The following is a 25,304-nucleotide window of genomic DNA, read 5'->3' as shown; positions in this document are numbered from 1 at the left end:
CCTGTGATCCTGTGATACACTAATTCCAGAAACAGCCTGCATCAGACCCCATTCAGTGGCAAGGACTATGGTGTTTTGCACAGAACCTTTTCATCTTTGCACTGCAAGCATGTGACTTGCCCTCCTTGTGCCTCAGTTTATACATTTTTTTGGTTGGTTTTGGGGCTTCAACTTGGCCTGCTTATTGTCCCTGAGCTCTTTTTTTTTTTCTCAAGGCTACCTCTTTGAGCCATAGCACCACTTTGTTTTCTGGTGGTTAACTGAAGAGTCTCAAAAAGGAGCTGGGAAGGTGGTTCAGTGGTAGAGTGCTTGCCTTGCATGCATGAGGCCCTGGGTTCAATTCCTCAGCACCACATACGCAGAAAAAGCCAGGAAGTGGCACTGTGGCTAGCCTTGAGCTGAAGAGCTGAGGGACAGCGCCCCAGGCTCACAGTTCAAGCCCCACCACCGACAGAAAAAAATAAAAAGTCTCAAAGATTTTCCTGTCCAGGTTGGCTGTGAACCACAATCCTCAGAACTCAGCCTCCGGAGTAGCTAGGATTACAGGCGCAAGCCACCGGCACGAAGCTCTACAAACTACATTTTAAAGAACCCTCATCTAAACTGGGTGCTGGGAGCTTACATTTATAATCCTAACTACTCAGGAGGCTGAACCTGACGGTTCAAAGCCATCCAGGGTAGATAAGTCTGAGTCTCATCCCCAAAATAACTAGCTAAAAGCTGGCCTGGAGATGTGTCTCAAGTGGCAGAAGGTTAGCCAAGTGAGCAAGCAAGCCAAGTAAACATGGGGCCCTGAATTCAAACTGATAGTGTCCTCCCCACCAAAAGCTCATTGTATCTTACTTATCCAGTGCCATTGAGCCCAACAGGTGATGGTGGTATCAGGCCTGCATGTGTCTGCTACCCCTGCCCCAGGGAGCATATCTTCACCCTTGTTGTGTGGGATATGGCCTGTGGAAGGTGCCCTGTACTAGTCATTTACATATACAGCTAGATTCTGGAGCATCACATTTTAAGAGAGCAATACAAATATAATGCTTTTAAAAAAAAAAAACCAAAAGGGGCTGGGAAGGTGGCTCAGTGGTAGAGCACTTGCCTTGCATGCTCAAGGCCCTGGGTTCGATTTCTCAGTACCACATAAGCAAAAAGAAAAAAGCCAGAAGTGGCACTGTGGCTCAAGTGGTAGAGCGCTAGCCTTGAGCTGAAGAGCTGAGGGACAGCGCCCAGGCCCAGAGTTCAAACCCCATGACTGACAAAAAAAAAAAAAAACTAAAAACAAAAACTTTGCAATAAGGTATGATGGTAACATGACTACAGATGCAAACCCCAGGACTGAGCACGTGCTCATGGCAGTGTTCAGCGTCTAAGAGCACAGGTGGCCTAAAAACAGGTTGTTTCATGTGGCTTTCACAAGGATACAAGAGGTTTATTCAATCCATGACAACACAAATGATGAATGACCTTAGCAGTCACATTTTATCAGCTACATGCCACTAAGCGCTACAAACTCTCCCTCAGGACACTCTTGGGCTCATTTCCTAGTGAGGTGCTCAAAGGAATGAAGAACAAGAGGGAAAAAAAAAATGTGTAGGCAGAGCCTGAGGTCCAGGGTAGCTCCTGGGTCTGGGGCAGGAGGCAGGAACAGGAAAAGACAGAGCAGGGTCCCAACAGTGGTTCTCTCTACTTCTTCCTGCCACCTCTTTCCTTGAGGGCCAGGTGGATGATGGCTCCGTTGGCCATGTTGTAATAAGCCAGTGAGTTGGAATCCTTGATGAAGATGCCCTGGAATACAGATAGGGTGTTTTAGTGTGGCACCTGGCCTTGAGCACAGGGCTGTAGCCTTACAACCCTTGGTCATTCCTATTTTGGACTTAGAAAAACAGCAGCTGGAGGAAAGGCCAGGGGTGGGGGGTGAGAGCTCAAGCTGTTCCTAGAATGCTTGCTCTTCTCTACCTCCAACTAAAGCTCTGCCTCTGTCAACATTTAGCTCAAAGCTCAACTCTTCCAAGATGTTGGCCTGGACTAACCCCATGGGGCTGGCACGCAAATCATGAGACTTCATCATCTCAGCCAACTGTCTCTTTCACAGATGAGACAAAACCGAGTGCAGACATGTCTGAGTCCAAAGGAGAAGGCAGCACTCTTGCACCACCTGGCACAACTCAGACTGGACTCCCTCCATATCTACACTGAGCCAGGCTGCCAGAGGTCACAAGGGCTAGGCCAGTGCCATAATGTCTCAGGAACCTCCAGGGACTCCCGAGCTTTGCCCTAGGTCTCCAACCCAGATCACAGGCAGAGGCAAAAGTTGTGGGTTTTTTTTTTTTTGTCAGTTGTGGGGGTCGAACTCTGGCCTGGACGCTGTCCCTGAGCTCAAGGACAGCACTCTACCACTTCAGCCACAGCACCACTTCTGGTTTTCTGGTGGTTAATTGGAGATAAAGAGTCTCACAGACTTTCCTGCCCAGGTTGGCAGGATCCTCAGATCTCAGCCTCCTGAGTAGCTAGGATTACAGATGTGAGCCACTGGCGCCCAACTAAGACAAAAGTTTTCTGCACTGTATACAAGACTACTCGAAGATCCCCTAACTCTGTTAGGTCATTGGCCCCAGCACCCCAGGCAGTGTCCCAATTTCTAGGATGGACTCAGGTGGCCACACCCAGGACCCTCTACCCCACTGAGCATTCCCACAGAGGACATAGCTTCTGGGACTGCAGAGGTATTAAGAGTAGGACTGGGCTGGGGGTTTAACTTAGCGGAAGGGCACCCGCCTGGCACGCGCAAGGCCCTGGGTTCAGTCCTCAGCCCTGGGGGAAAAAAAAAAAAAAAAGAGTAGGACTGAGGAAACTCTAACTCACTTCATACTGTAGCTTCTGTTTCCCTGCAGGCATGCCTGTGGCTTCGTGAATCTTCACCTTGATGACAGAGACCTGGAAGACCAAGGAGAAGTCATTTACTCCCTTGCTAAGGTTGCTGGAGGAAGTCATCCGCCCCTATGGCTCCATGCCATAGCATCACCAGTTGGTGAAAACAGCTCATACCTGGTCTGTAAGCGGGAGGGTGAAGACCAGCACTTGCCCATTCAGCTTCCATTCCGTCTTATCCTGCATGTTGGGCACTTGCACTTTGATAGACACAGGACCCTGCAAAATGAGAGGTGGTAGATATGGCTGGGGGGGCCCTGAACCAACCAGGAACCGTTCTGCTCTCCCAGGACCCATCCAGACAAGGCCCAGCCTGCCTGGGCTCCTACACTTGGTCTGCCTCTCTACTGACATCACTTGTGATAGTAAACGAAATTTCATTTCTCTTTTGTCACCCCATGCCATGACTCCTAGTGTGTAGGGAGCTAAGAGGAAGCAGGTGGGTGACCAAGAAGCACCATGAGGGAAACAACATGGGCTGTGAAGTCAGAGACCTGGGTTCCCAACCCAGCTTCCACACTGGCTGAACCTCTAAGCTTCACTATCTCCACCTGTGTGTTAACCAGGTTGAGCACAGGATGGCACAGTGCTACTGTGAGCACTGTACGGAGAGCATGGCAAATGCTCATCCACCTGACACCCAAGTAAATGTCTAAGAAATAAGCACTAGTTTCGGAAAGAAAACGATTTTGTCAAGTGTACCAGGAAGGGAGAGCAGGAGCTGATTCTGCCTCCTCTCAGGAGCCTAATGGCTTCCCTACAAGTGGTGCCATGGCTCCTACCCCCTTATTCCTACCCAGCAGCAATCCCTCCCAGGGCTGGAACTGTGGTTGGAGAGGTGGAAGGGCAGGCCCAGGATTTTCTCCAGGTGTCTAGGGCTCCTGTCATCTCCAGATCATGCTGCCTATGCAGCCAGTACACACCAGGAGACCCCCCAGCTGCTGATCTCACACCTGACTCATGTTCACAAGCCCCCAGAAGTTCAAACCATGGGAGCAGATCAGGGTCAGGAACACCTTGTCCACACACTCCAGGGTGCAGGCAGCACTCTGATCACAGACCTTGTTCCTGCGCAGGAACTCCTCTTCCGGCATGAGGCTATCCTCTGTCTTCAGTTTTTTGGAGGCAGGCTCATCCTCCATGGGAGGTGGGGGGTGGACTGGGGGCATGGGGGCTGGAGCTGGGACAGGAGCCACAGGTGGGGCAGGAACAAAGGCTACAAAGACAAGCAGCAGAGGGTGAATGCGTGAGGGGACCAGGACTCAGGAGGGCTGGTAAGACTGAGAGAGAGGGTGATGGCAAAGGCTTTGCTCCTTGGAGGTGTGATATGTCACTCCCCATTGAGTCTGGCAGCCAGGAGATTCTTTGGCAGGGAGCCCTGGGAGGCTGCCCATATTGGGCAGCAGGGAACTACAGAAGAGCAGTACTGATGAGTCGACTGAGTAGGTGCCGGCTGACAAACATCTGTCAGGCCTTCAAGATTTGAGTTTGTCTCAGGCCTGACATGAGTGTAGGCAGCAGCTATGACATATACCACTTCAACTTCCTACGTCCCCTAGAGTTATGGCTCCCAGCTCCAGTTTGGGGCTCTTTCATGTGCTACACCAGGGCCTCCCTCCAAGCTGGAAACTCAGCTGGAGTAGCTGCCACTAATATCAGCTACTACCCTGCACCAGTGTGGCTCTTGACCCCAATGGCTTGGAAGCTTCACCATAGATACTGACCTGTTGGTACAATCATGGGAGGTGGACGGGGTGCCATGATAGGAGGTGCTGAGGGAGGCATGGGCACCACGTTGATTCTGGGCGCATGGATGATGGGTGGCATGGGGGCGATCACTGAGCCAGGGGGCAGTCGGACCACAGATGCCATCGGTGGCCGGGGCATGACAGGAACTGCAGATACAACTGTAGTACGGACAGGAGGCGGCATCTGTTGGGTGAAGGGGAGACCCACAGGTCACAGGAAGCCAAGGCTTGATTCTAAGGGCACACACAAATGGCAACTGGTGCCTAAGGATGGGGGCTAGACCCTTGGGTTCATTCCCTTGGTGCAGAGAGATTGCAGCCTCAATCAGGCATAATAGCAACTTGTGGCTGAGGACCAGGGTGACATTCTCTCTACTTAGGACTTGGTGGGTCAAACTCAACCAGCTGCTCATGGCAGTTGGAACTTCTACAGAGACCAATCTCAACTTAGCCTCCTGGAAAAAGGCCAACAGTCCTCAAAGACCTGTAAAGCTCTTCCTGGCCTCAGACCATCCACATTTACCACTTTGCTTCCCTCCATGCTCAATCCCACTCTAGGTAAAAGACCAGGCTAGAGGTTTCCACTTCCGTTTAAAGGTCCTTTCTCTCCCAACTTAATTTGGCCCCATTCTAAAACAGTTGCCATCCTTAGACAAACGTATCCAACCCCAAGAACCAAGTCCTAGAAAGAATGAGTCACAGGGTGGCTGCTGGCTCACCGCAGGCGGCCGGGGCACCGAGGTGATGGGTGGTGCTGAGCTGGGGATGTTGGTGGCTGAAGATGGAGGTGGTGGCTGCTGTGGGATTTCATTTGGCTTGCTGGGGCCAATCTTCTCTTTGGTGTCATCTTCTGGCACCAAGCCCTTAGCTTTGTGGATGGCCTCAATCTGCTCCTGCAGGGTGATGTTGGCCTGGGCAGCCTGTTGGGTCCGAGCCATGCTGCCTGAGTGACCATCCCAGGTCACCTGTAAGGAAAAGCAAAGCCATAACCTGTCAGGACTACTGGAGCTGAGTCTAAGTGTGGGAGACAGATATCAGGGAAGGAACAAAAATTCATGCAAACTGTACCTTTTCCTCTGGCTTCTGGATCTCCTCCTCACCTATCTTCTTACCAATGGCCGTTTCCTCCACACCAAAGATGTCAGTACGTCGCTCAGCCAACTGCTTTAAGCTGCTCTCAATATCCAGACCTATATGCAGTTACAGAAAAGGAGAAAAGGGCAAGATAAACCTGGTGTCCTGCCACAAGAAAGCAGTGTTTGGACAGTGCACAGTGGAAGGCAGATTCGTGGCATGAAGCCAACACTATACTCTTGTACGCTGAGTGAGGATTGCAGGAGGCCTTTCGGTTCAGTGCTGAGCCTCCAGGCCCAGTGCTTGTCCAGCCCTCTAACCGCTAAAAGCAGAGTGGGCCAGAGAGGCAACTGAGAGGATAGGGATAACTGATTGGGGTAAGTAGAATCAGGACAGAAAGCTTAGTCCTCTGCCCTGGCAGCGTCTGTTCCATCCTGCTGCTTTCCTCATGGCAATATGAGGACAATTACATCTCATTCAGTAAGAGTGCTCCAGCCATTTGTCCAAAAGGCACAGAGCAAACATCATCACATTGGTGCCCCCTTCTCTTTACAGTAAGGGTGAGAACACCTGGCTCATGGGCCATAAAAGGCCCCCAAAATCATTTGGTACGTAACAGGACAAACATGTTTCTCATTGGCTATCCAATTATATAGTACAGTCACAAATGATGCTATAGATATCCAAATGGCGCTTGATAGAAAAAGGTTCCTCATCCTGCTAGAGGATTCCCCTAGAGAGTTCTGAAAAATGAGAAGTCTTTTTTTTTTTTTGGTCAGCTGTGGGGCTTGAACTCTGGGCCTGGGAGCTGTCCTCAGCTCTTTAGCTCAAGGCTAGTGCTCTACCACTTGAGTCACAGCACCACTTCCAGCCTTTTCTGTTTATGTGGTGCTGAGGAATTGAACCCAGGGCTTCCTCATGTGTACAAGGCAAGCACTCTACTACTGAGCCACCTTCCCAGCCCAAATGAGAAGTCTTTGCAACATCACAGGCTACACTTATCCTCCAATGCTTTAACTGAGGGCTAATGGTGTGGGTCAAGTGATAAAGAGTGCTTGCCTAACAAATGCGAAGCCCTAAGTTCAAACCCTAGTACTCCTCCCTCCAGCCCCAAATATAGCTTTCATTGTTGTCTTCTGGATTTACACAGAACAAGCTGACTGCATTTCAACACTGCTATGGGCTATTTCTAGACTCTTCACTCACCTGGTGCATAAACCTCGTCATCACTCTGCTTCTCGCGGATGGAGCGATCCCGCTGCTCCAGCCAGCGGGGATCAAGAAGCCCAATGCGCATGTGTTCCTGCATTTTGCTGGCAGGGATCTTCTCCCCAGTAATGGGGGACACAAGATACTCATCTGGTGCAGGGGCTGGAGGAAGAGGCTTGGAAGCTAAAAGAAAACAGAGGTATCCAAGTGAGAACACGGGGTGGCAGCTGAGGCTGAGGCAATGAACCATTCATGGAAGACACATTTATTCAGTGCCATCCTTATACCTGGCACCAGGACAAGACTATGTCCTGCTGCCCCCATGAGCCTGAAATGGGTAAGGCTCTTACAAATGCCTCAAGCTCTTCCAGAAATGACCTGGTCTGAGGAATGCAGAAAGCATGCCCTACCTTTCGGATCGTAGTCCTTCCGTACAATGACTTGGTCTGGAGTTGGGGGCAGAGGCGGAGGCATTGGCGTCTCTGGGGGTGGAGGTACCTTTTGCCCTTCTTCTTCATCATCTGAACCCTGAGAAGTAGAGTGGTGGTAGGACTCAGAAAGGAGACGAGCCCTGGCAGCTCTCAGGGTGGCAAAGAGGCTTGGCCTCTGCCAGCCAGTATCCACATGCTAAGCCTCCCAGGGCAGCCGAGGCCAGCCGGCGGTAGGCCAAGCTGCTTCCTCACAGCATGAATGGGAGCACTGGGAGCCATGGTGTTAACACGGCTCACAGGCATTTCCAGCAGCTGGCACCAGGCAGTCCCAAGGGGCCAAGGGCATTGCACATGGCGGGAGGGGCACGAGGGCAAGCCAACACTCAATGGTAGCTGCTCCCAGAGCAACGCTGGGAGGGAGAGAAAAAGTCAATTCCCACAGACACAGGGGCCCTTTCTTCTCAGGCTGCACACAAATTCTTTCCAAGGCAGAGAGCAGCCTGGCTCTGGAGACTGTGCCTACGTGGAGGATCAGGCTGGAAAGGCGTAGGGATATTGCAAAGGAAGTATGGGCTACATTTAGAAAAGCTCTGGGAACTGCTGATCCACTGGGCCCCTCACACAACATTGGGTGATGCAGAGTTCCCTGAGGGCTGGTAGGGGGTGGTGGGGGCAGAGCCTCTGTGCTAAAGAGAAGGCAGACCACAACAGGGCCAGTGGTTTTCAGATTCTTGCCTCTGAATGAATCTTTGTTGCTGCAGCTACAAAGAGGTCTGGTTGCCTGGGAAGCTGAATAGCCACTCTGGAGTAGTCAAGGGCCCATACTACTTTTAAGGGAACTAGGCTTCAGTCTCAGTGGAGACTATCACCTGACCTGCCAGATTCGAGGGGAAAGGCCAGCACCCCCAAGGCCACCTGGGAGCTTACCTCATCCATGTCCTGTACTTGAGTGTCCTGATCCAGCTGTGAAGGAGGTTCCTCAGTCTTCTCCTGTTTCTCATCTTCCTCATCAGACTCAACCTCCATCTCCACCTCCTCACTCTCCCCAAACTTCTCATAGCGCTCCTGAATGAGGATGCGGGCCCCCAACTCCTCTGGGGTGGTTGGGGGTGGGAAGTTCCCTGGCAGGAGTGAGTCAGAGTTAAAGGCATTCCTAGCAAAAGCTCATCTAATTTGCCTGTTCATGAGCTCCCTAAGGGCTGGAGTGCTGTCTAATTTCACTAACTGCAGAGCCCACCTGGAGTGTGGCGTAATAAATGGTTGTTGAATTATACTAATTTTCACAAAATGGTACAAGTGAAGGAAATACTCTGGCAATGAGATTTTGATGCTCACTGGGACCGTGAACATCTACTTGAGGCCCCCTGGGATGGCTCAGGCAGCACTGCCCTCCCAGTCCCACCTTGTTCGTTGGGCTGGAAGTCCACTGTCTCCACTACCACAAAATCATGCCAGTCAATCTGAGCATAGGCCACCCGCTCCTTCTCCTTCTCCTCCTCTTCCTTCTTCCTCTCACGCTCCTGGAACTTGGCCCACTCAACTCGGTAACACACCTGCGGGGATGGGCAACAGCATGGCACAGTTTAATCAGTCTGCTCCCAATTGGCTATCGCCTCCATAGCTACCACAGCGGCCAACTTCTCCTTCAGACCAGAGCACTGCTCTGCCCACAAGGGAAACTTACACTGTCTGCAGGAGTTAGTAAGGTGTGTGTTCACAGAAGCAAAACCTTACTCTAGGAAGTCTACAAGACAACCTAGCCTAAGAACCAGCAATCTCAGAACCAAGAAACAGAAGCCTTCATCTGGCCACCAAAACAGCCAGCACTAATATGACTGCTGCATTCTGAAAACCTGGAGACTTCAAAAGGCACCCATCACCAGGGGACCTGCTTGGGAGGTAGCTTCCTGGCTAGAGTAGAAAAAGACTCCCCAAGTTAAGAGGAAAGCAGAGAGTAGTATTCTATAGCACCTAGATTTCTTTGGCTTTCATAGCCACAAAGCTTTTCCTCTCACCATTCTGGATTAGAACATAGCAAGGTAGAAGTAGACATTTCTTACTGGATTTGCTTCTGGACCAAAAGTGTTTGAGATTTTGGAATATTTGCATACATATGATATTTTGGGGATTGGATCCATGTCCTATTCTAATTTATGTATGTTATAAATGTAATTTTACACAACAAATTTAGTGCATCTGCATTTTGACTATGACTTAGTACATGAAGTCAGGTGTAGAATTTTGCTGGCCTCACTCAAAATGTTCAGAACAATCTGGATTTCAGATTAGGGAGGATCAACCTGTACTGCTTCTGAAACTGTTTCCAAACAAACCAAACCCAGTGGCCGGTACATCCCAGGTTTTACTGATAACTTGCATCATCAGAAGCCGGTTGCAAAGATTCCTACTCAGTTACCTGATCCAAGACTTCTCGGGGATTTTCAGCCTCTTTCTTGAGCTTTCCGAACAAGCCTTTGGGTGGAATCAAAATCTGAAAGAGAAGAGTTAGAGCAACCATCAGTGTATCTATCATATCATGTGACAAAGAGGCAGCTTTGCTCTGGGCCTGTCACAGGACAGAGTTGAGAGTATGTGGGATTCTGAGCCTGATCTCAGCTCTCTTGGCTGTAATTGGGATTTAGGGCAAGTTACTTAACAACTAGTTCTTGGTTTTCTTCTACAAGTGGTGACACTAGCATTTACACGTGACACCATCAACTTAAGGTTGCTTCCAGGATTATCAAGAAAAATATAAAGCACTGGCAAGTTGTCCAAAATACCATCAGAATGTGACAGCTGCTTTTGTGACACTGGCCTCCTAAGTTTTTGAAAATGCTACTCAAGCGTCCCCTTCATTGTCCTATTCCAGACTGCAGCCTATATAATCCACCTCCCTGAATTCCTAACTTGCTTTTTCTCCATAGTACTTATCACCATCTGACATACACTGACATTGACTTTGTTTCCTCCTCACTAGAGTAGACACTCTATGAAGATAGGGCTTTCTCTGGGTTCTTTCCAATATCACATCTCCAGCAACCCTGAATAACATTTAACAATGTATGCTAACCAAGAAGGAACAGTGTCTTTGTTCTAACCAGCTAGCCATCACAACTGACCCAACAGTTATCTACCGCCTGTGGCAGAGCACTTCAACGCCACCCCTTTCTCCCTGTGCCTCCCAGGCATAGAATCTATCTGTTCAGTCCTCTGTTTTTGAACATAATTGTTGCCAATACCACCCAAGTTCAAAAGAAGAAACAGCAAAATAACAGAACAGAAAGACTGGCCATCTTCAGCCATGGAGGTACTCCCCAGGGGCAATTAACCCAATGTTCACTTAAAACTGCTACTGTGAGGCTGAGAAGGTGGCTCAGTGGTAGAGCGCTTGCCTTGCATGCATGAGGCCCTGGGTTTGATTCCTCAGCACCACAGAAGCAGAAAAAAAAAAAAGCCGGAAGTGGCACTGTGGCTCAAGTGGTAGAGTGCTAGCCTTGAGCTGAAGAGCTGAGGGACAGCGCCCAGGCCCAGAGTTCAGGCCCACGACTGGGACCCCCCCCCCCAACCCCCCGGCAAAAAAAAAAAAAAAAGTGCTACTGTGACCCTCTGGCCTTGGGCCCTCAATGATTGCTATTCTAGCTGCATTACAGCTTCTGGATTTCATCTTTTTCTAAACACATTCATTTTTACAATTCTTTCTAATTATATGTTAGAGTAAAATAAGTCAGAGGAAATCTTTATGGATCCTTTTAGACATTTCACATTTGTTTCTAGATATCAAAAACAGATGTGCACAACTGGGCAAGTGGCTCACAGCAGTGAGTGCTTAGCCTCCTAAGTGCTAAGATCTGAGGATTGTGGTTCAAAGCCAGCCAGGGCAGGAAAATCCTTTGAGACTCTTCTCACCAATTAAGCACTAGAAAACTGGAAGTGGCACTGTAGCTCAAAGTGGTGGATGCTAGCCTTGAGTGGAAAAAAACTCAAGGACAGCACCCAGGTCCTGAGTTCAAACCCCAAGACCAAAAAAAAACCCCCCAAAACAACAACAACAACAACAACAAAAATAAAGACAACAGATGTAAAGAACATCCCAATTAAAAAAGAAAACCACCTCCACTATATGTGCAAGAAAAATATGCGCCAAGAAAATATATGTCAGTATTCACTACAATAAATGAATGATACAATCATTTTACATATCAGTATTATCATGTCCAAGATTCTTGATTGTGGCAGTGACAGCATGGTAGGCTACTAGAGTCTACATTGTTATGCCAGATCTCCAGTGCTAGCTCTGTGACCCCCTAGCTATGTGGCTCTGGTCAGATTAACTTCTATGTACCCATTTTCTCTTCAAAAGTGAGTATAGTATGCCTGCCTTATGCATGACTAGAGATTAAATGGGAAAATGCTGCATGTTTATTTTCTCAATGGTAGCTGTACTGTTTCTCAACACCTACCTAAATAATATTTGACTTAGTAACTTTACAGCATGAAGAAAAGGGTTCTAAGCCGGGCGTCGGTGGCTCACATCTGTAATCCTGCCTACTCAGGAGGCTGAGATCTGAGGATTGAGGTTCAAAGCCAGCCCGGGCAAGAAAGTCCATGAAACTCATCTCCAATAAACCACTAGAAAACCAGAAGTGGCGCTGTGGCTCAAGTGGTAGAGCCCTAGCCTTGAGCTGAAGAGCACAGGGACAGCGCCCAAGCCCAGAGTTCAAGCCCCACGACAGATCAAAAATAAAAATAAAAATAAAAATAAAAGGATTTAGAGTCAAATGTGGATTTCAATCTCAGCACAGCTATTAACTATCTGAGAGATTTTGCCTGCCTGTCTTCCTTCCTCTGAGCTCTCCCTTAACACTTTCACTCAAGGCTGGCAGTCTATCACTTGAGCTATACTTCCACTTTCAGCTTTTTGATAGTTAACTAGAGATAAGGGTGGTTTCTTAGGCTGGGAGCTACCAGCTCACACCTGTAATCCTAGCTACTCAGGGGGCTAAGATCTGAGGATCCCAGTTCAAAGCCAGCCCTGGCAGAAAAGCCCAAGAGACTCATCTCCAATTAACCACCAGAAAACCAGAAGTGGAGCTGTGGCTCAAATTAGTAGAGTGCTAACTGTAAGCAAAAGAGTTCAGGGACAATACCCAAGCCCTGAGTTCAAGCCCCATGACCGCCAAAAAAAAAAAAAGGTTCAGCCGGGCGCTGGTGGCTCACGCCTGTAATCCTAGCTACTCAGGAGGCTGAGATCTGAGGATCGCGGTTCAAAGCCAGCCCGGGCAGGAGAGACTGTGAGACTCCTATCTCCAATAAAAAAAACCACCAGAAAACCGGAAGTGGCGCTGTAGCTCAAGTGGTAGAGCGCTCGCCTTGAGCTGAAGAGCTAAGGGACAACGCCCAGGCCCAGAGTTCAAGCCCCACGACTGACAAAAAAAAAAAAAAAAAGTTTCTTGGGTTTATCTGTCCAGGGTGGTGAATGCCCAAGGTTCTTCGAATTGTAATTTTCAGATCTCTACTTCCTGAGTAGCTAGGATTACAACAGATACAAGTCACTGGCACCCAGACAATTTCCCTTTCATTTTCCTTCATTCTCCTTTTGTTTTTTCAAAGTTGAGGTTATGACCCAAGACTCTTATGCATACTAAGCAAGCACTCTATCACTAAGCTAAATTCCAGCCCCATTGACTTCATCTAGTTGAGCCTCTTTCTGCTAAAATACCAATTACCGCCCAGGTTCTTGAGTATTAATGGGGCCAAATGTGAAGAGCTTGCTGCTTCTCATATCCTGTAGTAGACAAGCGAAAATGTACATGTACTTAAAAGCAGCTAGTACCACTAGGCCTTGTCACACAGCAGCACTTCTTTTCTTCTCTATTTTTTTTTAAAGTATTTTGGCTGCCACGAGCCAGTTATCTCCGTGGTAACTTTTCTGACACCTCCTGCTTAAAAGCTAAAAAGTCAGAAAAATTGTGACATTGTGAGGCCTTGTTTACAATCTGTACTTGTACTAAAAACCAAGATCAAGTGAGCTTTTGCTCTTCTGCTCCATGGGAAACAGCATGTATTTTTCACTTCTCTTTAGAATCAAGAGGTCTGTGTTGCATTTAAAGAAACACTGAGCCGGGCGCTGGTGGCTCACGCCTGTAATCCTAGCTACTCAGGAGGCTGAGATCTGAGGATTGCGGTTCAAAGCCAGCCCGGGCAGGAGAGACCGTGAGACTCCTATCTCCAATAAACCACCAGAAAACCGGAAGTGGCGCTGTAGCTCAAGTGGTAGAGCGCTCGCCTTGAGCTGAAGAGCTGAGGGACAGCGCCCAGGCCCAGAGTTCAAGCCCCACGACCGACAAAAAAAAAAAAAAAAAAAAAAAAACACTGACTAGAAATCAAGATTTTGCAGTAAATTGGGATTCCTAACATTTGTCCAGGGAAATGGGCAAGAAAGAAGCCTTAAGTCCTCACGGATAGTGAGGGGAGACATGCTGCCTTCCCTAAGCCTGGTCCCCCAGCCTCCTACTCAGCCCACACACCTTGGTATACTGTTCCACCAGCTTCGTGAAGTAGTTGAAGAGACTGTGCTGTGGGCGGAGAAAGTCAAACTGGTAGTTGCGTTGCTCTTTCTGCATCAGTTGGGTCAGAAACTGGCGCCCATTCCTGGCCACAAACTGAGCCGTCAACTTCACGACATCAAGATCGAAGGCTGAGATGGAAGGAGGGTCAGCGATGAACTCAAACTCAGGAGGGGGCTCTTTGGGCACAATTGTCTCTTGGATCACCTGGGCTTGGACCTAGGACACAGAGAGAATGTGAGGCAAGGATACTCTTTCCCCAGCAGGATGGCTGTGGACTTCTATGTTCCACTTATTATGAACACAGCATTGGCACTTGCTATGAGAATCCTAATTCATAAGCACTTACTATGGCTTCAACTCCCTGAGCAGCTCTGAGTGAGACCCACACCAAATATGTTCTCTGCTGCTCCAAAATCAAGATTCTAAACTAGGTGGCAAGATACCTCATGGGAATTCAGCTTATAAAATTTTGGAAATGCAGGAAGGATGCCAAGCATGCAGTTCTACTGTACAAAGTGCTTCTATGACCTCTAAACCATGAAGCAGACAATGAGGGAAACTGAGGCAGTCTCAGGACTCGTGAGCAGTAAACTGCAAGGTCTAACCTAACTCTCCTACTGCAAAACAAGGGGATACCCTCCCCAAAAAAATCTGGGACAGAAACAAAGTGAAGGAAGCAGGCCTGGCTACACAGTCCAGTCTTCATTCATATCAGTTACAGTACCTACTGCTGGCCTCAGCATTCCCAAACTCAGCACACAAATGGTATTAGGGAAGCCAGGACAAGCCACACCACCTCCTTCAGCTGAGCCAGGCAGGAGGTCCTTCATATAGCACAACATTGTCCCTATACTAACTATGGGCAAGGCCTTGGGCTTGGTAAACTACACCTGGACAGGCCTCAGACTCATCATCTGGAAAATAGTCATTCTGTTAGCTTCCTCATGCAGACCTGAGACCAGAGTCCTCAAGCACCAAGCACAGAGCTTAATGAGCAGTGCTTGGCAAGTGCCAACCATCACCAGAACCTTGCCACCTAAGCCTTATTATCTGCCCCTGTAGGCTGGGGATAAGGACTTCACTTCTCTCACTGGGTGCTTGTGGATGGCAAAATTAATTATGTGCCCCTCCCTCTCCTTGCTCCCTCCTTGGCCCAGAAAGAGAGACAAGGCTCCAAACCTTCTGGGGCAGCTGCTGCTGGGTAGTTTGCTGCTGCTGCTGCATGACCTTGGGGATGGCAGCTGAAGGTTCCTGAGCTTTCCCCTCCTTGAATTCGCTGACCTTATGGCGATAGTAGGCATGGTAAGGGTCGTTGGGGTTCAGGAAGTTGAACTTGGGGTTGTTGATCTCATTCTGTCGTATTCTAGCTTCAAATTCAGGCCCATTTCTGGAGGGAAAAACAGAAGAATTGATATAACTTTCAAATTGCAGGCATGGCTCAGGCCAAGTTCAAGTCCCAGTCTCAGACAAAAACAAAAACACACAACTTTCCATCTTCCCTATTCTGCCTGTTTAAGACTGTCATTGTTCTAGTACTTTTCTGTCAGTCCTGAGCTCTTTTAGTTTTTTGTGCCAGTCCTGGGGCTTGTGAACTCATGACCAAAGCGTTGTCCCTGAGCTTCTTTTAGCTCAAGGGCAGTATTATACACTTGGGCCACACCATCACTTCTAGCCTTTTCTGATTATGTGGTACTGAGGAATCGAACCCAGGGCTTCATGCATGCTAGGCAAGCACTCTTCCACTAATCCATATTCCCAGCCCAGTCCCAGGTTCTTTGACCACTTCTGCCATCTCTACAACCGGCTGGGCTACTAGTGTCTTTTCTCTTTTTTTGTTTTTGTTTTTGCCATCGGTCTTGGGGCTTGAATTCATGGCCTGGGTGCTGTCCCTGAGCAGTTTTGCTCAAGGCTAGTGGTCTACCACTCTGAGCCACAGTGCCACTTCAAGTTTTCTGGTGGTTAATTGGAGATAAAGAGTCTCATGGACTTTCCTGCCCAGGCTGGCTTTGAACCCTGGTCTTCAGATAGCAGCCTCCTGAATAGCTAGGATTATAAGCATGAGCCACTGGCACTCAGCCGGCAACTTTATTTTAGTAAAACTTATATTAGGCTGGGTGCTGATGGCTCATGCTTGCAATCCTAGCTACTCAGGAGGCTGAGATGGTTCAAAGCCAGCAGGAAAGGCTGGGAGACTATCTCCAATTAACCACCAGAAAACTGAAAGTGGTGCTGTGGCTCAAGTGATAGAGTGCTCACCTTGAGCTGAAGAGCTCAGGGACAGTGCCCAGGCCCAGAGTTCAAGCCCCACAACTCACAAAACAAAACAAAAAGATTTACATTAGGGCCCAATATATCTTTTTTTTTTTTTTTTTTCCAGTCCTGGGGTTTGAACTCAGGGCCTGAGCCACTTTTGCTCAAGCCTAGCACTCTACCATGAGCTACAGTACCACTTCTGACTTTTTCTGTGTTTATGTGGTACTGAGAAATCGAACCCATGGCTTCATGAATGCAAGGCAAACACTCTACACACTAAGCCTCCTTCCCAGACCCCCAACATATCTTTTTAAAAATAATGATTTTTAGGGCCTGGGAACTCAGTGGTAGAGTGCTTGCCTTGCATGCATGAAGCTCTGGGTTTGATTCCTCAGCACCACATAAACAGGCCCAGGTCTAGAGTTCAAGCTCCACAACTGACAAATAAATAAATAAATGATTTTTTTTTAAAGTAATAGCTGGGAGTTTTGGCTTTGTGTGTAGTATTGTGGATCTAACTGAGGGCCTAATTATGCTAAGTCAGTGTTTCACCTTTTTGTTGCATCCTCTGGCCCTAGTTAAGCAGCAAGCAAGCTGAGCAAGCACAAGGTCCTGAGTTCAAGCCCTAGCACCAGAGTCAAAAAAGGTACGCATTACTACTCCAAATACAAACTAGTAAGCCCTCACTAACTAAAGGCAGTCCAAAGTAAAGATAGCAAAGTGAAAATAGCTCAGTAAAAATTTTTAGCTCAAGACAAGTGCTGGTAGCTCACGCCTGTAATCCTAGCTACTCAGGAGGGAGAGATCTGAACGTTACAGTTCGAAGCCAGAAAAGTCCCTGTACCACAAAACAGAAAAGCCAGAAGTGGTGCTGTGGCTCAAGTGATAGAGTGCTAGCCCTGAAAGAGACAGTTGTCAGGGACAGTGCCCAGGCCGAGTTCAAGCCCCAGAACTGACAAAACAACAACAAATTCAACAACTTTGTCCAAGTATTGCCTAAAATCAACCATCCCATTTTCTATTGAGAGGCCCATGGAAGAAATGCTGCAAGGACTCAGATCCTTAGATGTGCAGGGCTGTGTACTACACATTTAGATGATAGGGCTATGGTAAGACTGCCAGGGTATGGGGAGGGATCTCCCTTGTTCTCCCTACCTGGGACAGGTCTCCTGATAAGTCCAGTTCTCTAATTTGCATGTCTTCAAAATGTCAGTATAATGTGGACATGTCCTGGTCAGGATGTCTATGGAACCTTGCATGGTTTCCCAATGGAACTAATTCAAAGCGCCATACATACATGTGACACCTGTGCTGTGTCAGGCAGAAAAGCATATGAACTTTTAAGACTCTAGATATGGATATGTTTCGTGTTGACTTCTGGCCTGCTCTAATACAAAGCACTCCCTCCCTCCCTGCCTCACTCTCCCCATGTGTAAAGTATGGCTAATCTGGTCTTTCCTCTGTGCCTTCAAGCATCATCAAGCCCAATTACTTAAGATGTCCAAGTCTGTTGGAATCAAACAGTGGCCTATGAAGGTGAGGAAGGGTAGTTGCACAAATGTTCAAGATGCATGAGATATTAGCAGATGCTTGGAGAGCTTTCATTGTTCTTCTGGCCACAGCCCTACATTCAAAGAGGTGCCTCAAACATACCACAACATGGTTATAAGAGCTTGTGCCAGCCAGGTCACTCTCCTCACCTAATACCAAGCCCTGCCAGTTAAAAAAAAAAAAAAAAGACTGGAGGCAAGAGGCTAGCAACTCTGTCCCAGATTAGCTACCACAAAAATCTGAGTAATGCTGGGGTGGGTCAACACCCAGGCTAGTCCCTCAGAAAGCTCTGGCTACTCCTTATAGCGTGACTAACACCATGAGGTCTCGATTTGACTGTGCAGCAGTCCAGCTGGAATCTCAGGCTTTAAAGAAGCATTTCTACCTTACTACATAACAAACCATGCACAAGCAGGAAGAGGGCGAATGCACACTTCAATCGTCTAAACTAGATCACCATGCCCACCAAATGCCCAAGGCAGACCAAGAACTCTGCTTGTCTCCTGCATGGCTGTTTCTTATGCCACAAGCCCCACACATCTGGAAACAATTTGAAACATATAATGATGAAAATGCAGGCATGTTCATTCCAGACTATTCTATTTCTTTAAGTTGGCTTAGTGTTAATTTTAGCAGTAGATCCTCTAACACAAGGAATAAATTTTAGCAGAAAAAGACGTGATACTGACTCAGCCCAGCTGGTGGGACTTTTTAAGGGTAGTTTCCAACTTAGTGGTTCTATTTTTGTTTTTGTTTTTTGTTTGTTAGTACTAGGGAAACTCAAGGCACTCTACCACTTGAGTTATCACCCATAGACCAGTTTAGCTTCTTGACAGAATACTGTAAAGAAGGAAGACCCAATTTAGAAACCAAAAGCTCCTTTTGACAGCCATACTTGATTGCAGATGACTATTAACCTGTTCTGTAACATATGTGACCCAGAGAAGCTTTCTCCCAGAGCAATGTAGACAAATGTAAGTGCATAAATATTACAAAATCAATGACTGTGGCTAAAAAGACCCAACTATACAGGTGGGCACTGGTGGCACATGTCTATTATCCTAGCTACTCAGAAGTTTGAAATCTGAGGGTCATGGTTTGAAGCCAGCCTAAGCAAAAAAAGTCCGTGAGACTCTAATCTCTAATTAACCTCCAAGAAGCTGAAAGTGGAACTGTGACTTAAGTGGTAAAGTGCTCAGGGACAGTATCCAGGCCCAGAGTTCAAATCTCAGGACTGGCACACTCACACAAAATATCCAGTCATAGAGACTGAAGCCAAGGCCTCACACGTGCTGAGCAAGTGCTATACCACTGAAACTACAAAAGCCCAGCCCATGTTTACTTTTTTTTTTTTTTTAAGAGAATGTCATTATGTAGACAAATTTTCCAGCTTTCTACCTCACCCTCTACCCTCCCAAGCACTGGGATTATAGGAGTGTGCTACCATGCCTGAATGTGTGTGTGGTTTTTGTTGCTTTGTTTTTTGGTGCCAGTACTGGGGGGCCTAGCCACTGTCCCACAGCTTTTTCACTCAAGGCTGGTACTCTTACCACCTGAGCAATAGGTCCACTTCTAACAGCTTTTTGGTGGTTAATTAAAGATAACTGGACTGGCTTTTTGAGCCATGATCCTCAAATCTCAATCTCCTGAGTAGCTAGGCCATTAAAGCATGAGCCACTGGCACTCAGTTGACCATGTATAGTCCTCAAAAGAAAACTTGCATAAACTTTTATATCTGTGGCAGCAGAACTGCACAAAATTATTGGAAAGCTGCTTGGTAAAACATTTTTTTAAAAAATATTTTAAAAAAATACTATCTCTACTGGGTGCTGGTAGCTCCGGCCTGTAATCCTAGCTACTCAGGAGGCTGAGATCTGAGGATCATGGTTCAAAGCCAGCCTGGGCAGGAAAGTCCGTGAGACCCTTATCTCCAATAAACCACTCAGAAAACCAGAAGTGGTGCTGTGGCTCAAGTGGTAGAGTGCTAGCCTTGAGCTGAAGAGCTAAGGGACAGCGCCCAGGCCCAGAGTTCAAGCCCCACAACTGACAAAAAAAAAAAATCTCAAGGCTGGGAATGTGGCTTAGTGGTAGAGTACTTGGCTGAGCATGCATGAAGCCCTGGGTTTGATTCCCCAGTACCACATAAACAGAAAAACTGGAAGTGGAAATGTGGTTCAAGAGGTATAGTGCTAGCCTTGAGCAAAAGAAGCTCAGGGACAGTGCCCAGGCCCTGAATTCAAGCCCCAGGACTGGTAAAAAAAAAAACCAAAACAAAAAAAAACTCTCTCAGCAATTAAGGTATCACACAAAGTTTTCTTCTAATGAAACAATCTAAACGGGAAAGAAAATGCTAAGACTTCCTTACAGTTTCTGGCCCTATTGATCAAGTGGAAACACTAGGAACAATTTCAAAGGAATATTCAGAAGAAATGGCTAAATCAAGGAAGGCCTATCTTCTAGATAGGGCACACACTCATCTATAGAAGACATATGGTACAAGGAAGATCACAGAGCTATTTGGGAAAACGCTTATAACTCAGTGTAGAAAGGAAAAACAAGATATGACAGTATCTCTGCTACATTCCAAAGACCTAAAAAAAAAAGGGGAGGGGGGTGCCTGCCATAACCCAAGAGGAAACTAGAAAAAGTGAAACTGTTGGTAGTTTAGTTCTGGCTGTGAGATCATACTAATGTTTTTTGAAGGGGAGGGAGGGAGCCATGGCAGGGCTTGAATTCAGGGGCAAGCACTGCTTGGGAGTGTACTACATTTGAGCCATACCTCCAACCCATGTACTAATTCTTTAGCCACATCCTTTTCCTTTTTATTTATTTTTTAATCTATCAGGGGAAAGCATGAGGGTTGCTATGACACATGATCTAAATACGTACAATGCAATACAAAACAAAATGCTCTAATAATGTTCAAGCAGAATAGCTTTTAACTGAACCCAGGTTATCAAAGTCCTTAAAATATGATATGGATCTGCACAGAGTAGACAAACTGAAAACATCAGCCAGAGTAATCTCTCTCTCTGTCTTCTGAATACCGATGGGGCATGAACTCAGGGCCTATATGCCCTAAGCTTTTTGCTCAAGGCTAGTGCTCTACCACTTGAGCCACAGATCCACTTCTAGCTTTTTGGTGGTTAGTTAGAGTTCAAGCCCCAGGGCCAGAAAAGGAGTGGGAAGGGGAAGGGGAGGGGAAGGGAGAAGGGGAGAGAGGGAGAGGGAAGGGCTGTAAACCTAGGTTTATTATGATATACTCTTGTTTTTTAAATAGTGGCAACTAATCTGAGTTTTAACAAAATATTGTTAAGCAAAATAAAACTGTATGTTGGACACAGCTGGCTAACTGCTAAAAGACTACTCTTAATGGCCTAAGCAGGTGAAATACTGACCTTTGGAGTCAAGTGGCTCTCAAGAAGATTCCATCTAAGGACATGAGAGAGTAAGTACAATGGGGAGGGCTGGAAGGAATGCTGAACGACTTCTACCACATCCCGGAAGACAACTGGCAAGTGCATGATCCAACTGAACCCTATGCAGTCCCCTTCTACCCCATCAACACCTGCTGACAAGGTGGAACTTCACTCAATTTTGCAAATGGTCCTTCCATAATAAGACTGACCAAATTTCTTTCTTCTTTTCTTTCTTTTTTAAAAAAAAATCTTCTTAGGCAAGTAGCTCATAGACACACATACTGTGACAAAGCAGCTTTCTAGAAATTTCCTTGGGCTCATTTTGGAAGCAAGTCTCTTGGTGACTGTGTCTCTCCCTTATACCAAAGTTGTGCTAGGGTAGATACCAGTCTGTTGCCTACCTCATTGCCATGTTGTGGTTTTAAATGAGCTTACAAGCCTAAGCCAACAACACTTCTGTAACAATCCCACGCCACTTTTTGGGTCTGTATCCTTGTACAATGTGTATGATCCACTTGTTTCCACCATGCAGGCAGCATTAACTACGTTACCTGGCCACAAAGCTGGCAGTCTTGTCAACGATATTTCTGACTTCTGGAGGAGGGTAAATAATCCCCACCACTGGCTTGGAAGGGGTAGAATCCTCCTTTGAAGATGCTTCTTCTTCAGTTGGCTGTGAAAATAGAAAAAGGTCTTGAAATCCCTAGTTTGGGGGAGATATCACCCATTCCCCTCAGGATACTACTAAGAACCAAGGGTTTGCCCTGGATCTCTGCTTGAGAAAAGCAGCTCTCTTAAATGAATGGCACATGCAGAGCCCATTCCTGAACTTGAGAAACAACAGTTTTCTGTATCCCCTCTTCCCCAGTTAGACTGCGAGACTGTCTCATAGGAAACAGGTATCTGCACTCATCTAGCTACTTATTTATTGAAGTACTAGGTATCACAGCTAGTGCCTCAGGAAGATACCCAGGCATCCAGTTACTCAACACTTAGGCCAGAAATCTGCATGTGTACAAGTATGGTAAGATTTGGGAGTACTAAATGCATTCTAAGAAACTACAATGCAGAATCCAAATGGCCATGTTTTTAATACTGCACCAGCACTGGGCCTGGCACGTAAGTTTTTTTCTGGTGTCAGTACTAGGGCTTAAACTTAGGGCCTTGCACTCTCAGTTTTCAGATCACAGCTGGCACACTATCACTTGAGCCATGCCTCTAACAAGCATTTTGCTGGTTAACTGGTGAAAAGAGTCTCATCGATGTGTCTGCCCTAGCTGACTTCAAACAAGCTCCAGAGTAGCTAAGATTATAGGCATCAGTCAGCAGTGCCTGGTTGGCATGGAATTCTTAATGATTGTTTATTAAGTAAAGAAATAGGAAGACTATAGTATAGTCAGTATTAGTGTGTTTAGCACGCATAAGGCCCTGGTTTTGATCCCTTACATTAAAAAAATGAAGGAAGGGAGGGAGGGAAACAAGAGAGAGAGAGAGAGAAAGAGAAAGAAAAAGAGAAAGAGAAAAAGAGAGAAAGAAATAAAGAAGGAAAGAAAGGAAGGAGGGAGGGAAAGAGAGAAAGAGAAAGAAAGGAAGAGAAAGAAAAGGAGAGAGAGAGGGGTGGAGGGAGGGAGGGGAAGGGGGGAGGGGAGGAGAGGAGAGCAGAGGAGACAAAACAAGCTAGGTGCTGGTGGCTCATGCCTGTAACCCTAGCTATTCAGGACGCTATAATCTGAGAATTACAGTTTGGAACCAGCTCGGATGGTGATCATCATATTTATACTTCCATTGTAGCTGGAATGATAGATGCACACCATAGGGATCTTGAGAACTTTTGCCCAGGCTGGTTTCAAACCACAATCCTCTTGATCTCTGACTTCTGATTACCTAGGGTTACAGATATGAGACACAGCATCTTGACTGTTTTTCTACTTATTAACCTGGTATCAATTTTTTTTTATTTTCCCCCAGGGCCTAGAAAGTACTAGGAACACATAGGCATTGAAATGTTTGTAGAAAGGGCATGGATCTCACTTGTTATGTTACCTGCTGCAGTCTGAATTCAAAAGCAGTGATCAGTATATATAGCACACACAGGACAGACGTATGAGCATGCACACATGCATGTGCATACAACACAAAAAGTGACCATATAACTAATGTAAGCTAATAAAAGACATATACTAAATAGAGTAAAAAAGGAATGTAGCGCTGGGAATGTGGCTTAGTGGTAGAGTGCTTGCCTAATATGCCTGAAGCCCTGGGTTTGACTCCTCAGTACCACATAAAACAGAAAAGGCCAGAAGTGGCAGCAGTGGCTCAAGTGGTAGAGTGCTAGCCTTGAGTAAAAGAAGCTCAGGGGTAGTATCCGGGCCTGAGTTCAAGCCTCAGGAGTGGCCAAAAAAAAAAAAGGTAATTTCCCTTCCCCAACTATACTTCTGGTATATTCCCACTCACCCTTCTAAAAAGCCAATTTAAATCTCATTTCTGTGGGTCTCCTCTATTTATCCCTCTCTTCCAACAGTGATTAAATTACAAACTCATATGTACCTAACACTTCTACTAGTTTGTAGCACACTATACTGTATAATAGTGTGGTTGAAAATTGATCTCAGGGTCCTCAAGTGCTCTTTCAGGCTTAAGGCTGGCACTTTTACCACGAGTTCAGCATTTGCTGGAATTTCAGACATTTCTGCCTGGTTGGGCCTGGAACTATGATCCTCCAGGTCTCAGCCTTCTAAATAGCTAGGAATGGTCTGGGAAGGTAGCTCAGCGGTAGAGTGCTTGCCTTGCATGCATGAGGCCCTGGGTTCGATTCCTCAGCACCACATAAGCAGAAAAAGCCAGAAGTGGAGCTGTGACTCAAGTGGTAGAAGGCTAGCCTTGAGCTGAAGAGCTGAGTTCAAGACCCTCAGCCGGCAAAAAAATAAATAAACAAATAGCTAGGATTACAGATGTGAGTCACCCACGTCTAATTTTTTTTTTTTAAGGCTCTGGGAATTGAACCCAGAATGTCCTAATAGCAGACAAGGCTCTACCACTTGATCCATGCTACCAACTCTTTTGTTTGTGTAGTCTCCCCTCTTGATCCTTCAGCCAGAGTACCTAATAACTGCGATTACAGGCAAGCACCAAGTCCCACCAACTAGGAGCCTTTTAAGCATTGCTGGCCCTGTATCATTTACCCTGATCTGAACAGTAAAGATTGCTGAACACCCCGTGTAGTCTGGGTGCTTTCCTAAGACAATAGTTATGCATCATTCATCATTGAATCTGGTATAGTGTCTGGCTTAGGGTAAACACTAGACAGATATGGTGAAATCAGCATCCCCAAACATATTCTTCAGGTTAAGAAATTAAAGATTAGTGGGTAGCTAAGTGGGCCCAACTGAGAGATTGAATGGCTGAATCAATGCTTTCACACTTTAATTAATTACCATGTAATTTTTGTTAAAAATCTATATTCCTAACTTAGAAGGCCTGCAGTGTAGATTCTTCTTTTTTTTTTTGGCCAGCCCTCGGGCTTGAACTCAGGGCCTGGGCACTGTCCCTGAGCTTCTTTTGCTCAAGGTTAGTGCTAACCTTGTAGCGACACTTCCGGCTTTTTCTGCTTATGTGGTACCGAGGAATCCAACCCAAGGCTTCATGCAGGCTAGGCAAGCGCTCTACCACTAAACCACATTACCAGCTCAAGAGATTGTATTATTTCTAATAAACTGCTGGCTAGGTGATGCCTATGCTGTTGACCACCATCCTAGAACCCTTGTTCTGGTCCAGAAGTCTGAGCAGAGCGGGAAGCGCAATGCCTCCTGGGACTTGTAGTCCCAGCCTCCAGAGTGCTTCCGGCAAGAGCCCGGAGCGCCCGCGCTGGCGCAGAGGAACTAGGCCTAGGCTCGGGGGCCGCCGGCCGGTCGAGGAGAGGGGGTAACGCAGTACCTGTTTAGGCTCCGTGGCCACCGGCGGCGGCGGAGGCACCGCCTGCACGGGTCCAGCAGGCATGATTGCGACGCTCAGGGCTGCCAGTCCGCCTCGTTATCGAAGACCAGTACAGCGTGAAGGCACACTCCCCCGCACGGACCGTAAGACCCGTTCGCAAGATGGCGGCGGCCGAGTGAGTCGCCGCAGAAG

General features: G+C 47.0%; 1 protein-coding gene across 1 annotated transcript; it reads right to left on the bottom strand.

The window, feature by feature from the left end:
- Window positions 1-1,405: 1,405 nt before the first annotated feature.
- Sf3a1 (splicing factor 3a subunit 1) lies at window positions 1,406-25,294 on the bottom strand. Its single transcript, XM_069994545.1, has 16 exons — window positions 25,113-25,294; window positions 21,731-21,852; window positions 15,136-15,343; window positions 13,915-14,172; window positions 9,804-9,878; window positions 8,790-8,940; window positions 8,315-8,508; window positions 7,367-7,484; window positions 6,954-7,139; window positions 5,742-5,863; window positions 5,393-5,638; window positions 4,650-4,857; window positions 3,987-4,141; window positions 3,043-3,144; window positions 2,860-2,931; window positions 1,406-1,782 (listed from the first exon to the last, which is right to left on the bottom strand). The coding sequence occupies exons 1-16, from the start codon at window positions 25,173-25,175 to the stop codon at window positions 1,681-1,683; spliced, it is 2,382 nt and encodes a 793-aa protein (XP_069850646.1). The 5' UTR covers window positions 25,176-25,294; the 3' UTR covers window positions 1,406-1,680.
- Window positions 25,295-25,304: the final 10 nt, after the last annotated feature.

This window comes from Dipodomys merriami, unplaced genomic scaffold, assembly GCF_024711535.1.
Source record: "Dipodomys merriami isolate MVZ:Mamm:240054 unplaced genomic scaffold, mDipMer1.0.p SCAF_45, whole genome shotgun sequence".
Lineage (NCBI taxonomy): Eukaryota > Metazoa > Chordata > Mammalia > Rodentia > Heteromyidae > Dipodomys > Dipodomys merriami.
Note: the sequence above shows the minus strand (reverse complement) of the source record. Positions and strands in the feature narration are given on the sequence as shown.

Bases quoted from the DNA above. Each gene is read 5' to 3' on its own strand.
- Sf3a1 (XM_069994545.1), bottom strand. From the start codon at position 25,175: ATGCCTGCTGGACCCGTGCAGGCGGTGCCTCCGCCGCCGCCGGTGGCC. The intron at 5,864-6,953 runs GTGAGTGAAGAG...AACTGCATATAG, and splicing joins TGACGAGGTTTATGCACCAG to GTCTGGATATTGAGAGCAGC. The intron at 1,783-2,859 runs GTGAGTTAGAGT...TCTGTATTCCAG, and splicing joins AACAGAAGCTACAGTATGAA to GGCATCTTCATCAAGGATTC.